General features: G+C 38.8%; 1 protein-coding gene across 4 annotated transcripts in view; it reads left to right on the top strand.

The window, feature by feature from the left end:
• The window catches only part of HEMGN (hemogen), a 43168-nt gene extending 29905 nt beyond the window's left edge, over positions 1–13263 (top strand). For 3 of the 4 annotated variants that reach the window (XM_036433233.2, XM_036433237.2, XM_045579967.1), the window contains 4 exons: positions 2811–2936; positions 4239–4332; positions 9071–10218; positions 12315–13263. In XM_036433233.2, the coding sequence (XP_036289126.1) occupies positions 2861–2936; positions 4239–4332; positions 9071–10218; positions 12315–12421 (1425 nt within the window). In that variant the 5' untranslated portion in view covers positions 2811–2860 and the 3' untranslated portion in view covers positions 12422–13263. Of the gene's footprint in view, positions 1–2240; positions 2937–4238; positions 4333–9070; positions 10219–12314 lie in introns of those variants that run through there. The other variant, XM_045579968.1, reaches the window with a different exon arrangement.
• Positions 13264–14323: the final 1060 nt, after the last annotated feature.

Raw genomic sequence — 14323 nt, forward strand, 5'->3', positions numbered from 1 at the left:
TCAGTAAGAGGTGCTGTCAGCAATAAGAGAAAATTTGGGACAGGTAAATCCTTCCTTAGTTCTCGTTTCTTTGTATACAAAGTAGGAGAGGAACTAGATGGTTACATGGGCCCTTCCAGTTCTAATGCATTAGAAGTCTATGGAAGCAGGGGCACCTATTCATATTATAAAGAATCCCTTTCAAATTTTCTGTTTCTGAAAATTTGACTTGGTTTCCCAAAATCTGGTTACTATATTTTTATTATTAACTAGAGGCCTGGTGCACAAATTTGTGCATGGGAAGGGGCTGGCAGGGGTGGGGGGTGGGAAGGGGACACAGGAGCTTGGCTGGCTGGTCCCACTCCTGATGGGGGGGAGGGGCCGATTAGGGCTGGGGCCAGCGGGTGGGGGAGGGCAAGAGGCGGAACCACAGGAGGTTGGCCAGCCACAGTGTGCATCAAAGCGACTGGTCATTCTGGTCATTCCGGTTGTTCTGGTCATCTGGTTCCTTGGCTTTTATATGTATATAGATAAAAGCAGCCAATGATTAAGCACATTCAACATGACAGGCACATAAAATGCCTTATATTGATTGATTCAGTGGTCCCAATAACCCCATGAGGTAGATGATGAATTGTTCCTATGTGCGAGAGATAAAGTGGCTCGATGACTAAGGTCACTGAATTAGGGAATGTGACAACACTCGAATTGAAACTTTCATCAATTTACTGTATGACTCCAGGACACGATATTAACCCCGAGTCTCCCAGACTGGCTGCAGGTATCAGGGATTCAGTGTTCCTTCCTTAGATGAACAGCTGTGGTTTTCTGTGCTTTTGCCTTCACAAATGGGGTGACCAATTGGAGATGGGGTGATTCCTTCTGCTTCGGCTTTGGTCTGTGCCCCTCTGTCATGGTGATGTTTACATTAGGAAATGCTTTTTTACTTCCCTGGATGAGTACCATTGGGTTTCCTAGTTAGCTTGAGTCACTTGTGAATGATTGGGTTAGCAGAAAAGGGTTCAAATTTGCTTTGAATTCCTATTTTAGGTCTTTTTTCTTATTTAAATTCTTTGTTTATTACATATGCCTCCCTTTCCCCCCATTTACCTCTTCCAGCCTGCGCCCAGCCCCCCAGCACATGCTCCCGCCCCCCTAGTGTCTGTGTCCATTGGTTATGCTTATATGCACACATACAAGTCCTTTGGTTGATCTCTTACCCACCCTTCCCCTGCATTTCTTCTGAAGTTTGATGGTCTGTTCGATGTTTCTCCGGATCTATTTTGGTTTATCAGTTTGTGTTGTTCATTGTATTCCACAAATAAGATCATCTGATATTTCTTTCTCCAATTTACTTATTTTGCTTAGCATAATGCTCTCCAATTCCATCCATGCTGTTGCAAATGGTAAGAACTCCTTCTTTTTTACAGAAGTATAGTAGTCCATTATGTAGAGGTACCAATCCACTCATCTACTGATGGGCACTTAGGCTGTTTCCAAATCTTAGCTATTGTAAATTGTGCTACTATGAACATAGGGGTGCATATATCCTTTCTGATTCTTTCTGATAGGTGTTTCCGACATATTCCTAGAAGTGGGATTACTGGTTCAAATGGGAATTCCATTTTTAATTTTTTAGAGGAAACTCTATACTAATACTGTTCTCCACAGGGCTGCATCAGCCTGCATTCCCACCAGCAATGCACAAGGGTGTGTGTGTGTGTGTGTGTGTGTGTGTGTGTGTCCCTGCATTCTCGCCAGCACTTGTTGTTTGATTTGTTGATGATAGGTGTGAGATGGTACCTCATTGTCATTTTGATTTGCATTTGCATCTCTCAGATGATTAGTGACTTTGAGCATGTTTTCATATATCTCTTGGCCTTCTGTATGTCCTCTTTCGAAAAGTCTCTGCTAGCCGAGACCGGTTTAGCTCAATGGATAGAGCGTCGGCTTGGGGACTGAAGGGACCCGGGTTCGATTCCGGTCAAGGGCATGTACCTTGGTTGTGGGCATATCCCCAGTAGGGGGTGTGCAAGAGGCAACTGATCGATGACTCTCTCATCGATGTTTCTAACTCTCTATCTCTCTCCCTTCCTCTCTGTATAAAATCAATAAAATATATTAAAAAAAAAAAAAGAAAAAAGAAAAAAAGAAAAGTGTCTGCTAGTATTTAGGTCCTTTGCCCATTTTTTTAAATTGGATTGTTTGTCCTATTTTAGGTCTTTACGCCTATTAATCTAATTCTATAACAGCACATACAGCAAGAGTTTACATTAATTTGCAACAGATTAAGGTTAAAAAAAATGTCACATGGGAAAAAACAATGTAAGATTAATTTCACAAGTATTTTGGCACTCTTCATAATTTTCATTTATTATTTTCACTTTCACAAAAACTGTGTGAGGTGCACAAGTCAGGAATTATTTTTACCCACTTTACAAATAAGGAAAGAGAACTATAGAAATGGTTGGGTGACTTGCTCTAGGACATGGATCTGGTGAGATCCTAGTGTTCTACCTATGCCACCCCCTCTGTAAAACAGAACATTACTTGTTGGTATACAGAACCAAGTGGCTGCTGTACCAAAGGCTGTGTGTGCCATGCCAGACTGGGGCTGTGGGCTCCTGTATAGTTAGCAACTGTGCTAGAGGGTGGGGACAGAGCAGCAGCCATGACCCCTACTCACACCTGTGCACTGTGATAAAGAAAATAGAAGTAGCCAGCAGCTGTGGTTCAACCAGATAAAACTTTTAGGCGGGAAGTCAAGTGACAAGTGAACTTGTGTGTGTGTGTGTTTTAGATGTTAATTGCTTTTGAAATTTTTTAAAAAGGCAGCTTGAGGAAGTCGGACCAAATAGTAGCAGGAAGGTATTGCAGCAAGATGGATTTGGGAAAGAACCAACCTCGTTTGGCACTGCATCAGACATGTGATTCTCACCAAGAAAACTACGTTCCAGGTAATGAAAGAGGTTGTAGCTTTTGGGAAGAATTGGGGCTATGATTGTTTTCCCCTTTTTTATGGATCTGGCAGAAAAGGGGCATGATTGAGTACATTCATATAACTACAGGTGGGAGGAGGGGTTGTAATCTTCATGAGGCACCTTCTAGTGCTAGGATTCTAATAAGCCAGAGAAACACAAGGAAATAATAAGTAAATTATTAATAAGAAATACATTTAAATGAAAGATAGTGAAAATACCCAATACTGGATGGTTGTGGTTAAACAAGTACATACCCCATGTGTATCTATGGTATGTAAATTTGGTAAAACTTTTGGGAAGTTTATAGCAATAGGTAGCAGGAACTGTAGTCCTTATTCTTTTGGTTTACTAAGTTTACTCATTGGGCCTATCCTAACACAGCGTTTCTCAAAATGTTTTGCAGAATTTAGGCCTTGAGGCAGTGTTTTTAATGTTTTCGTGCCTTGGGCCCCTTTGACGTTTTGATGAACTCCTAGATTCCTACACTCTTTTTTGGGGGGGGTTCCCAGTGCAAATTTGCTGTTAACTCCACAGGTTCTAAGAAATTCTACATCAACGACCCATTGATGTTTCTCAAACTTGGATAGCACCAGAACCTTTTTTTTTTTTTTTTTTAATGATACCTTTAATATTCTAAGGAACTTAGAGAAACATCATCCTATGGAAAAAATCCAAAGGAAAAAAGAGAGCTGTGTGCATGAGTATGTTCATTATAGCTTTATTTACAATGGCAAAAAAATAATTGGCAACAACCTAAATGTTCAACACAAGTAGAAAGACTGGGTAAATGAGAACACATCAACTGATTAAGAATCATGTAGTCATTAAAGTTATAATTATGAAGACCAGATCATGGAAAACAATCTGATATAATTTTTGGTTAATAAGTGATAAAATTGTGGTATAGTCTCATTACAATTTTATATAACATAGGAGTTAGATGGGAATGAGGAATAAAATGAAAAAAAGGTTATAATGTTAAAGGTGGAAGAACATGGCTGATTTTTTTCTTTTACATGTATACGTGAAAAATATTTTGAAGAAATTAATAGGTTGGTAGCACAGTTACATACAAAAACTGACCTTTTCATTTTAAAAGGTTTACTGTTTGATCCTAGGCATTCTTTAGAAGTATGAGGATAAATAAGGTGGAGTCCTTGTCCTCAAAAAGCTAGGAAAGAAGTAGACACCCAGCATAGAGTCCTTTGCCATAGAAGTCTTGCTGATAAATGTCAGAATTTGTTGCTATCTCCTATAACTTTCATTTTGATCTTACAGAAGTGATTGGAACTTGGAGTTTGCGAAACAGAGAGCAGCTCAGGAAAAGAAAAGCTGAAGCACAAGAAAAGCAAACGTCACAATGGCAGTTTGGGTATGGTATCCTTACAAGGGAAAAAGAAGCTGAGATATATATATATATATATATATATATATATATATATTTTAATACGTTTATATTGATTTTTAGATAGAGAGGGAAAGGGAAAGGGAGTTAGAAACATCAATGAGAGAGAAACATTAATCAGCTATTTCTTGTATGTCCCCAACTGGGGATCGAGCTCCGAACCCGGGCATGTGCCCTGATTGAGAATCAAACCAGTGACCTCTTGGTGCGATGCTCAATCCACCAGCTGGGCAAGAAGCTGATATTTGTCCAGCAAATGCTATGTGCCAAGTACTGCTGAGCACTTTCACACACTATATTTTATCATTCCCACTATCCTGTAAATCAGGAGCTGTTATCCCTATTTACAAAAAAAAAAAAAAAAAGGAAACCAAGTGTCCAGTGGGTTAAATCTCTTGTATAAAGTCATACAGCTGATAATGTGGTAAGAATAGAATTTTATCTCCCATCTCCTTAAGTTAAAACACCAGGCAATCGAATTATGCTGTCCAGAGGCCTGGTGCACAACCACTCTGGTAATATAAACACAGAAGAATTTTGTTTTTGGGAGCAAGGGACACCACTGAAGAAATCTCTTAGCTTGTTCTCCAAGCTTCCTTAGTAATCCTTATAGAGTGATTAATTCTCTAGGAAGGAAACCAAAACACGGTAAATGAGTGATGTGACAAGATAGTTTGGGAGTTCTTAAATCTCCCATCTAAGTCACCTGTCATCCCAGGGAGGGAGTACGAGAACATGATTATAAATTAGGCAGCATCAAACAGCATCCATTTAGAATATGATTGTAAAAGGACATTTCTAGCTTCGAGATGGAAAATAGGAGACCAAGGAGCCAAGGAGCACAGCATCTGTTGAAGCCAGGATTTTTATCCCTTGGCACTATTGACACTGTGGGCAGGATACTTCTTAGTGTGAGAGGCTGTCTTGCGCTTGAGGATGTTTAGAAACATCTGGCCCATAGCAATCCTCTTTTCTCCCCAAAAATGTCATGTCAAATGTCTCCTGGGGCAGGTGGAGAGGGAACAAAACAGCCTCCAGTTGAGAACCATTGATCTAAGCACTAGTCTTAAAAAAGGGCATTTGTCTTTTCTGCTACAATACTGCATATACGACCGGTAAATAGGAGAATGTTGTCAGTATAATATGGAAGTTGTGTTGATTCATGATTTTTCCTAGTCAAAGGAGCCAGAATATTGGGACTAGAAGGAAAGGAAAAAGCCTTTATTATAGCTGCTATTTAGGCAGGATCCTTTTCAGACTGCATCCAGGGCTGTTCCCCAAGAGAAGGGTAGCAGGTTGCACTTCCTCCTATGCTCAAATTAATGACAACCTCCCTAGCTCAAAGTGCCGCCCTTATTTGCATAATCTCAGCACCTGCAAACCTGCATTTACATGGTTGTTTGTGGGCATTTTTATTATCCCCTGAGGCAGCCTCCAGTCATGGTTACCTACCTGTCTGGACTATCCATATTACTTCAAGTACCAATTATTGTTTCTGCTAGTGTTGAAAAAGTTGCATAGGTTTGGAGTCATTTGGCCCAGCTCATTTTCTCCCATTACTTTTAGTGCATGATTTTTCAGAAAGTGAAATTTTCTAGGAATATGTTTATTATTTTTTAGCAGAAACATCTATACTTGGGTCCTCTGGCAGGTGACTCTGTTGAAGAGTATCCAATTAGCTCTCCGAATTCTATATTTGCCCAGCAACCTTCTAATCATTAATTGGCTTCTCAAGTACTTGCTACAGAGAAAGAGTGCATTCATTTATCAGCCCAAATATTCTTTGCTGTGTGACTTTGCACTTCTTACTGTTCATTTAAAAATGGGTCTTTGGGCCCTAACCAGTTTGGCTCAGTGGATAGAGCGTTGGCCTTGGGCCTGAAGGGTTCCAGGTTTGATTCTGGTCAAGGGCAGGTACCTTGGTTGCAGGCACATCCTCAGAAGGTGTGCAGGAGCCAGCTGATAAATCTTTCTCTCTCATCGATGTTTCTCACTCTCTATCCCTCTCTCTTCCTCTCTGTAAAAAAAAAATCAATAAAATATATATTTTAGAAAATAGGCCTGTGGGTTTACATACCAGTCTATTTGAGCTGGTTGATGAGCTCTGCCCCTGAGAAAAGGAGCTAGTTTTAATATGCTGGTAGAATTGGGTTTCTGTGCTTGTTGCACTGGGGAGCCAAGGCTGAGGAAGTCACTGAAGTACATGACACCTTGGTGAACTCTTAGCAGCTGGCTGTTCTTGCTCTGGTGACACAGTTCTTCACTGCCAGCACGCCACACAGTGAAGTCTTAGCAGGCGTCCTCAAACTTTTTAAAGTGGGGGCCAGATCACGGTCCCTCAGAGAGCTGGAGGGCTGGACTATATGAACTACTAATTCCTACTGTAACACCTCGGCTGCGCTCACTGCCCAAAAAACCTGGCGGGCCGGATCAGACTCCTCTGCGGGCCGCATGTGGCCCGCGGGCCGTAGTTTGAAGACGCCTGCGAGCAGTTCCAGAGAGAAGCAGCAGGTGCAATGACTAAGAGCCTGGCCATTAAAGCCATGATGAGATTAGAAGCCTGGCTCCCCTGCTTCCTGGGCATTTGATCTTGGACTATTTACTCCCTCTTTCTGGGCCTCAGTTCTGTCATTTGCAAAATGGAGATAATAGTATCCACTTCAAAAGTTGATGTGAAATCATTATTCCTTATATAAGAACTTGAGGTCGGTGCACGAAATTCGTGCATGGGTAGGGTCCCTAGGCCTGGCCAGCAATCAGGACCAATCTGGACCTTCTGGCTGCCACTGGGACCTCCCTTCCCTGGCTGCCAGCTGCCAGCTGGGGCCTTCCTTCATTCCGTGCTGCCCCCTGGTGGTCAGCACACATCATAGCAAGCGATAGAACGCCAAGTCTCCTGGTCAAACTCCTGCAGGAACACTTTGCACATCAGCCTTTTATATGTATATAGATAAGGAAATTACTTAAAACAGTGCCTGGCACATGGGAAGCACTATAAGTTTCCTATAGGAACACAAGAGTGCTACTTTATATTTGGATAATTCATTAAAGTAAGTTATTACATGCAATTCTTATAACAACCACATGAGGTTGGGGAGATTCTACAATTCCATTTAATCTATGAAGAAATCAAGGCATAGAGCAGTTAAGTGACTTGCCCACAGTCACGTAGCTGATAAATGACATAATCTTTTTAAAAACTACCAGAAAGAATATGGGACATTTATATTACTCAGATTTCCTCATTTAGAGATCTACATAACAAAATATTTAGGACTTAATATCTAGGAAAAAGTGTTTCCTGAATAATTTAGATAACTTGACAATAAGGATTTTTTTAAAATTTACCTTGTTACCTTGGTTACTTGGAGTTATATTTTAAAATGTTGAGGTTTCATACCACCATTTTTAGATTTCTTTTTCTTCTAATTTATTTTTAATATTTAGACATCCTATTGCATACATACTCTTTTAATAATGACTTTAAACTTGTTTTGGTGAGGCAGTCTTTAAATTTTTTTGAATATGAAAATTTTCAAACACACAAAATAGAGTATATATACATTTTTAAGGTATATAGGGAACTATGAGCATTACAAAGATATAAAAGACACTGGTTTAATCACTAGAGAATATCTAGTTTATTTTTTTAAATGTTTCTCCAGAAATAACTATGGATTAAGGCAGCCTGTGATCCTTGCCTTAAGCATGATCCTCCTAATAAATCACAAAGGAGTGTTAAGCAGGGAGAGCATTTCAGCCCTCTGGTTTGTAAGAGAAGGCTCTTTGGAACAGGTAGCATAGGACAGAATTTCAATGGGTTTAGAAAAATGATGAAGTGTTTATTTATAACCTTTTTTCTCCCCCCTGAGCCCATCTGTATTAGCCATCTGTATTTGGTTATATTTGCAGTACCCAACAATTTGTCATTGGCTGCAATTTCCATGTACATGCTTTGATCTTTAGATCTTTAATCTAGCTATTACTTCACAGTAAGCATGACATGGCCACTCATGCCTTTCCACCAGGCTTTTTAACCTCAAGAAATGTTTTTTGCAGCATGTGATCTAACTTACAGTATATCTCATTTGACTTTTTTTTTTCTTTTTTTTAATTTTTTTTAATTAAATTATTATCTGTGTACATATTTTGTGACTTTTTTTTTCTAATCTTCTATGTATCAGTCCAATTTTAGTATATGTGCCGAAGCGAGTGCTCAAGACACTGTATTAGATAAACAAGCCATATACATCACCCACCTGCAGATTGCAGAGACAAGGAACAGTGTCTGGACTGAGGATGTAGAAACACAAATGTATGAGTTTACCCGGGACATAGCAGGACTAACTCAAACAGACTAAACCCAAAGAGACTAGTGTATAAACCAGAATGCTAATCTATTCACTTATAGCATAATTATACATCTTCATAACTAATTAAGTATATGCTTTCAAACAAACACTACACTTGCTGGTGAGCAAGGCATGAGAGACACAAAGTTCCTGAGGGACATTCCTCTCCTGACAATTGAGTACATCTAGCCCTGCTCCTTCATTTGGCAAACAAGGAGGTTGAAGCACAGAGAGATTAAGTGACTTGTTCAAAGGTTGTGAAACAAGGCAGTGGGATACCTGGACTGTTACTACCAACCACTTACCTGAATTCTTTAGCCCTGTTGTTGATGCTAATTCTGATCTCTCCACAGAGAGAAAAAATACAAGCGGCAGAAGACGGGAAAAGGAAATCAAAGAGGCAGAAAGAACCACCAAAATACAGAACTAAAGGTAGAGCCTCAGTCACAATTAGAAAAGGAAATGATGGAGAATGCACTGGCACCTACAGAGAAAGAAAACGAATCACCTAGGAGTGTAACTGAAGCTCTCCCTTCAGTAGCCTCCCCAAAGAGAACTGAACCTGAGAAAAAACTTCCTGCCACAGGTCAAGAAAGCACTATATGTCAGAAAAATTCTTCTGAGTACCAAGAAACAACAGTTCAAAACCACCCTTCTGAAATAGGCCAAGATATTGCTGAGCCTGAAGACCTCTCTCCTAAATTGTGCTTAGAAATCGCTGTAATTCAAGGTCATTCTTCCAAAATGTGCCATGATATGGCTGGACCTGAAGACCTCTCTCCTAAAATGTGCCAAGAAATCGCTGTAATTCAAGGTCATTCTTCCAAAATGTGCCATGATATCCCTGAACCTGAAGACCTCTCTCCTAAAATGTGCCAAGAAACATCTGTAGTCAAAGCCCTTCCTTCTAAAACATATGAAGACACAGCTGGCATGGAAGGATGCTCTCTTGAAGTATGCCCCAAAGCAGAAGTGCCTAAAGGTTACACTCTTGAAACACACCAAACAAGAGCTGAACCCAAGGAAGACAGTACTGAACCAGGTCAAGGAATAGCTGGGACTGAAAGCTTTCCTCCTAAAATACAACAAGAAATAGCTGAGCCTAAGGACCTTTCTACAAAAGCATACCAAGAAAGGGTTGAACCTGAACATGTTTCTCATAAAGCCTATGAAGAAATTTCTGTGCCCAAAGCCCTCTCTTGTAAGACAATCCAAGAAACACCTGCTCATGAGGAATGTCCATCTGAAATATACATTTACCAAAAAACACCTGAGCCTGAAGATTGTGCATCTGAAATATACCAAGAAAAACAAGGTCCTGAAGACTGTGCACCCGAAATACATAAAGAAACACCTGGGCCTGAAGACCTCTCCACTAAGATATATAAGAATGTGCCTGTATTATGCTTTCCTGAACCTACCCAAGAAGTAGATGGGCCCCATGGCCAGGATCCTAACGCACACCAGGAAGATACTACGGATGTTTATACTTTTTCTCGAGGTAGGGGTGGTTTATAGGGGACAAGTCAATGACCTGTTTCCATTTATAATTAGAGCATCAAATAGTTATAACTACCTCAGAGTGGTGATTTATAGCCTTCTTCAACAGACCTTGGTTATCCACAGTCATCTCAAGGGGTATCATTAATGTCATTGGCTAGTTTTTCATTTAACCAATGTCTGTCTGGCACATTTTCTTTCTTTTTTTAATAAATATTTTATTGATTTTTCACAGAGAGGAAGGGAGAGGGATAGAGAGTTAGAAACATCGATGAGATACATCGACCAGCTGCCTCCTGCATACCCCCCATCGGGGATTTGCCCGCAACCAGTGTACATGCTCTTGACCGGAATCGAACCTGGGACATTTCAGTCTGCAGACCGACACTCTATCCATTGAGCCAAACTGGTTTCTGCTGTCTGGCACATTTTCAAAGAATTAAAAGAAAATAATTGAAAATATAAGTGTGTATAGTAGTTGCTTATACATGCTATCCATTTCAGGAAGTTTTAGCCAGTCAAAGAAATTAAGCCAATATAGGATAATGTGTGTGCAAAATATTTTAAAAGATAAAATATTAGATTTACAAGAAAACTTGAATAAAGTTTTTCTTGAATATTAAAATTTCATGGCAAGCAAAAGGCAAGTAAATGCATAGCATACAGTACTAAATAAGATACAAAGGTGTAAAATATGATTCCTGTTACCAGGATTTATCATGTTTACCAAAAACCCTTTCTATTTTATTATCTGTCTGAAAAGCTTTCTCCTAAGTATAGAATTTTGAAAAGAATGTGACCTTTCTTCAATTTGACTAGCCTCAGGGACATAGCTGGGAATTTCTATTCTCTTCGTACAGTGCTGTAGATTATACTATAAGAAAATGGGCTGCCCTAGCCGGTTTGGCTCAGTAGATAGGGCGTCAGCCTGCAAAGTGAAGAGTCCCGGGTTCGATTCCAGTCAAGGGCACATACTGGTTGCATCTTAATTCCCGGCCCTGGTCAGGGCACATGCAGGAAACAACCAACTGAAGTGTCAATGTTTCTATCTCTCACCCTCCTTTCCATTCTCTCTAAAAATCAATGGGAAAATATCCTTGGGTGAGGATTAACAAGAAAAAGAAAATGGGCTGAGTGTCAGACCATAGTTTCTCCAGGGATTTTGTTTTCTAAAGAAATCCTTTTGATAGTTGATTTACTTTTTCTCTTTAATAGTGCAAGAAAACTATGGGGTTAGTAGGGTTCCAAGTAACGTTTTAAAAATCTTTGCCTACCTGCTAGTTTTTTTTTTTAAACCACTAGTTGTTTTAATTGCCACCTTTAAAAATATATATATATTAATATATATATTAATATATATAAAATTGATTTTTTATAGAGAGGAAGGGAGAGGGATAGAAAGTTAGAAACATTGATGAGAGAGTAACATCGATCAGCTGCCTCCTGCACACCCCCCACTGGGGATGTGCCCGCAACCCAAGTACATGCCCTTGACTGGAATCGAACCCGGGCCCCTTGAGTCTGCAGGCCGACGCCCTTTCCATTGAGCCAAACCTGTTTCAGGTAATTGCCACCTTTTTGATGACTAATGCTACTTGACATCTTTAATAATTATTATGAATTTGAACTTTTTCTTTTGAGAATTGCCTGTTTGAATCCTTGTTCTGTTTTAAGTTTGGGATATCTATCTTTGGCTGATTAAAAATTTCTTTAAACAATAGTTCTTAAACTTTTGCCTACATATTAGTTGTATATATTTTTCCAGTTGTTGCTTGTGGTTTAACTTTGTTTATAGTGCTTTTTGTCTTGTGTATGACATTTAAATTTTTAGTTTTTAGTTGTTCAAATGTGTCAATCTTTTCCAGAAAGCATATCCGGTCTGTGTTCTGCTTAGAAAGGCCTTTTTGATCCAAAAATTATAGGAATATTCCATTATTTCTACAACATATATGGTATTTTAATATTTAAATCTTTAATTCATCTATAATTTCTTTTTGTGCAAGGTCTGAGGTAGAGTTTTGTTTTTCTTCAAATGGATAGTCAGTTGTCCCAAATCCATTTATTGAACTTCTTTTTATATTTTATTTGGTTTTACAGAAATGAAAGAAAAGCCAAAAGCACAAGAACCAGAGACACCAGCAATTCCAGATGTTCCTCAAGAGATCAACCCAGAAAATGATGTCTATAGTTATGTTTTGTTTTAACAATGCTCGATCATAACAATTGTGAAGCAAAATACACATCTTATTCCACATGATTTCTCTCAAAATATTGTAGCAATCTCTACAATATTCATTAATAATTTAATAGTGTGTTCTTTTTCCATGTATAGACCTTATCTGAAAGAGAAAACTAATGTGTTTTTCAGGCTATATTACATAGACAATAATCTACAGTGTGTGCATGTGTGTGTGTGTGTGTGTGTGTGTGTGTATTGGGGTGAGGATAGTGGTGGGAAAAGATGAAAATGAGAAAGGGGAGGGCTGAATAATTAACTTACCCCTAATAATTATTTTTTATTAATTTTTTTTTAATTTACACCTGTGGATATTGTTTCATTGATTTTCAGAGAGAGTGGAAAGGAGGGGGAGAGATAGAGGGAAAGAAACATCAATGTAAGAGGGACATATGGATTGGTTGCCTTCTGCATGCACCCTGACCAGGGCCAGGGATTGAGCCTGCAACTGAAGTATGTGCCCTTGACTGGAATTGAACCTGGGAGTCTTCGGTCTATGGGCTGTCGCTCTATCTACAGAGTCATACCAGCTAGGGCTTGATTAATTCTTAAGAGCAGAAAAATTAATAAATCTGAGCACTTAAAATATGGGTGAGTATATACTTGTAAACTTTGTTCAACTAATAATGTAAAAATAGCATCAAAATTTTATTGAGATTTTAGGTGTGTTTTTTTTTTAAGTTAATTTTATCTTTCTGGTACTCCAAAGAACTTTTGTAGTGCTGAATATATTGTGTATTTGAATTTGAATTTTCTGTTTTTACTTTTTATATATTGTATTTGTACATTAAATCATTATTATATGCTTAATTGTGTGGAATACATCATGGTAAGCATTTCGAAAGTTAGAAGACTTATGACACTTTGTCCATCAGGTGTTTAATCTAGTCTTAAGGGAGAATAAGACAGGAAACAAATAATTACTAAAGAAAATAGTAAATGCTAGTGCCATTTGAACAGTAGATACAATTAAGGGAATGCTCTCTTTTGCTGAAGTGATCTGAAAAATTATACGAGTGGAGCCTTGAAAGATGGAGAGGATTTATATTGTAGGTGAGGTTAACAGCATTATTATGGTACGTGGAACGTATTACAGAGAGGAGTGAATTCAAGTATTAAAGACGTTCCGTTAGTACAGGGTCCCTGTGGAATAGCAGCCTATTAGCTAAAAAAATCTTATATTATTAGAGCGAACAGAATTTTGAATACTTAACTAAGAAGTTTATCCCTTACTTATTAGGTAAGGAAGACTTTTGAACTATGAAGTGGCAGTTTTAGTATTTTAGGAGAATTTATTTGGTGATAATGGTCAGGATTAACTGAAAATGAGGAGAGCCTGGGGTCAGGAGCAGGAACTATTCTGGGTGGGAAGAAGTCAAAGTTTGGTTCAGCAAGGGCACAATTGCCTAAGAAGCTTTCTATGTAGGTGTAGCTGACAGTAGAGAACAAGACAATCCTAGTCTCTCAAGAATTCATGGTGTAGAAAAGTGTTTCTCAACCCTCTTGGTATACAAGAACCACTGGGGAAGATTTCAAAATTACAGATGCCCAGACACCTCCCTGGGGCTTCTATTCACCTGCCTAGGATGACATCCAGACATAGGTATATTTTTTTATTTTGCTTTAAATGATTTTTTGAGAAATAATTTCAGAATTACATAAAAGTAAAATAGTACAGATATTCCTGTATACCTTTCATCCAGTTGACATCTTCTATAACTATGGTCCACATACCAAAACTTAAGAAATTAAGATTGTTACATTACCTTGAAGAGGTAGCGATCTACTTCATTAGTATTTCCAAGTCTGCTCTGCATTTCAGTACTTGTCACACTTGATAATGAATGTATTTTTTTGTGTGAATGTCATC

This window comes from Pipistrellus kuhlii, unplaced genomic scaffold (genome assembly GCF_014108245.1).
Source record: "Pipistrellus kuhlii isolate mPipKuh1 unplaced genomic scaffold, mPipKuh1.p scaffold_m20_p_12, whole genome shotgun sequence".
NCBI lineage: Eukaryota > Metazoa > Chordata > Mammalia > Chiroptera > Vespertilionidae > Pipistrellus > Pipistrellus kuhlii.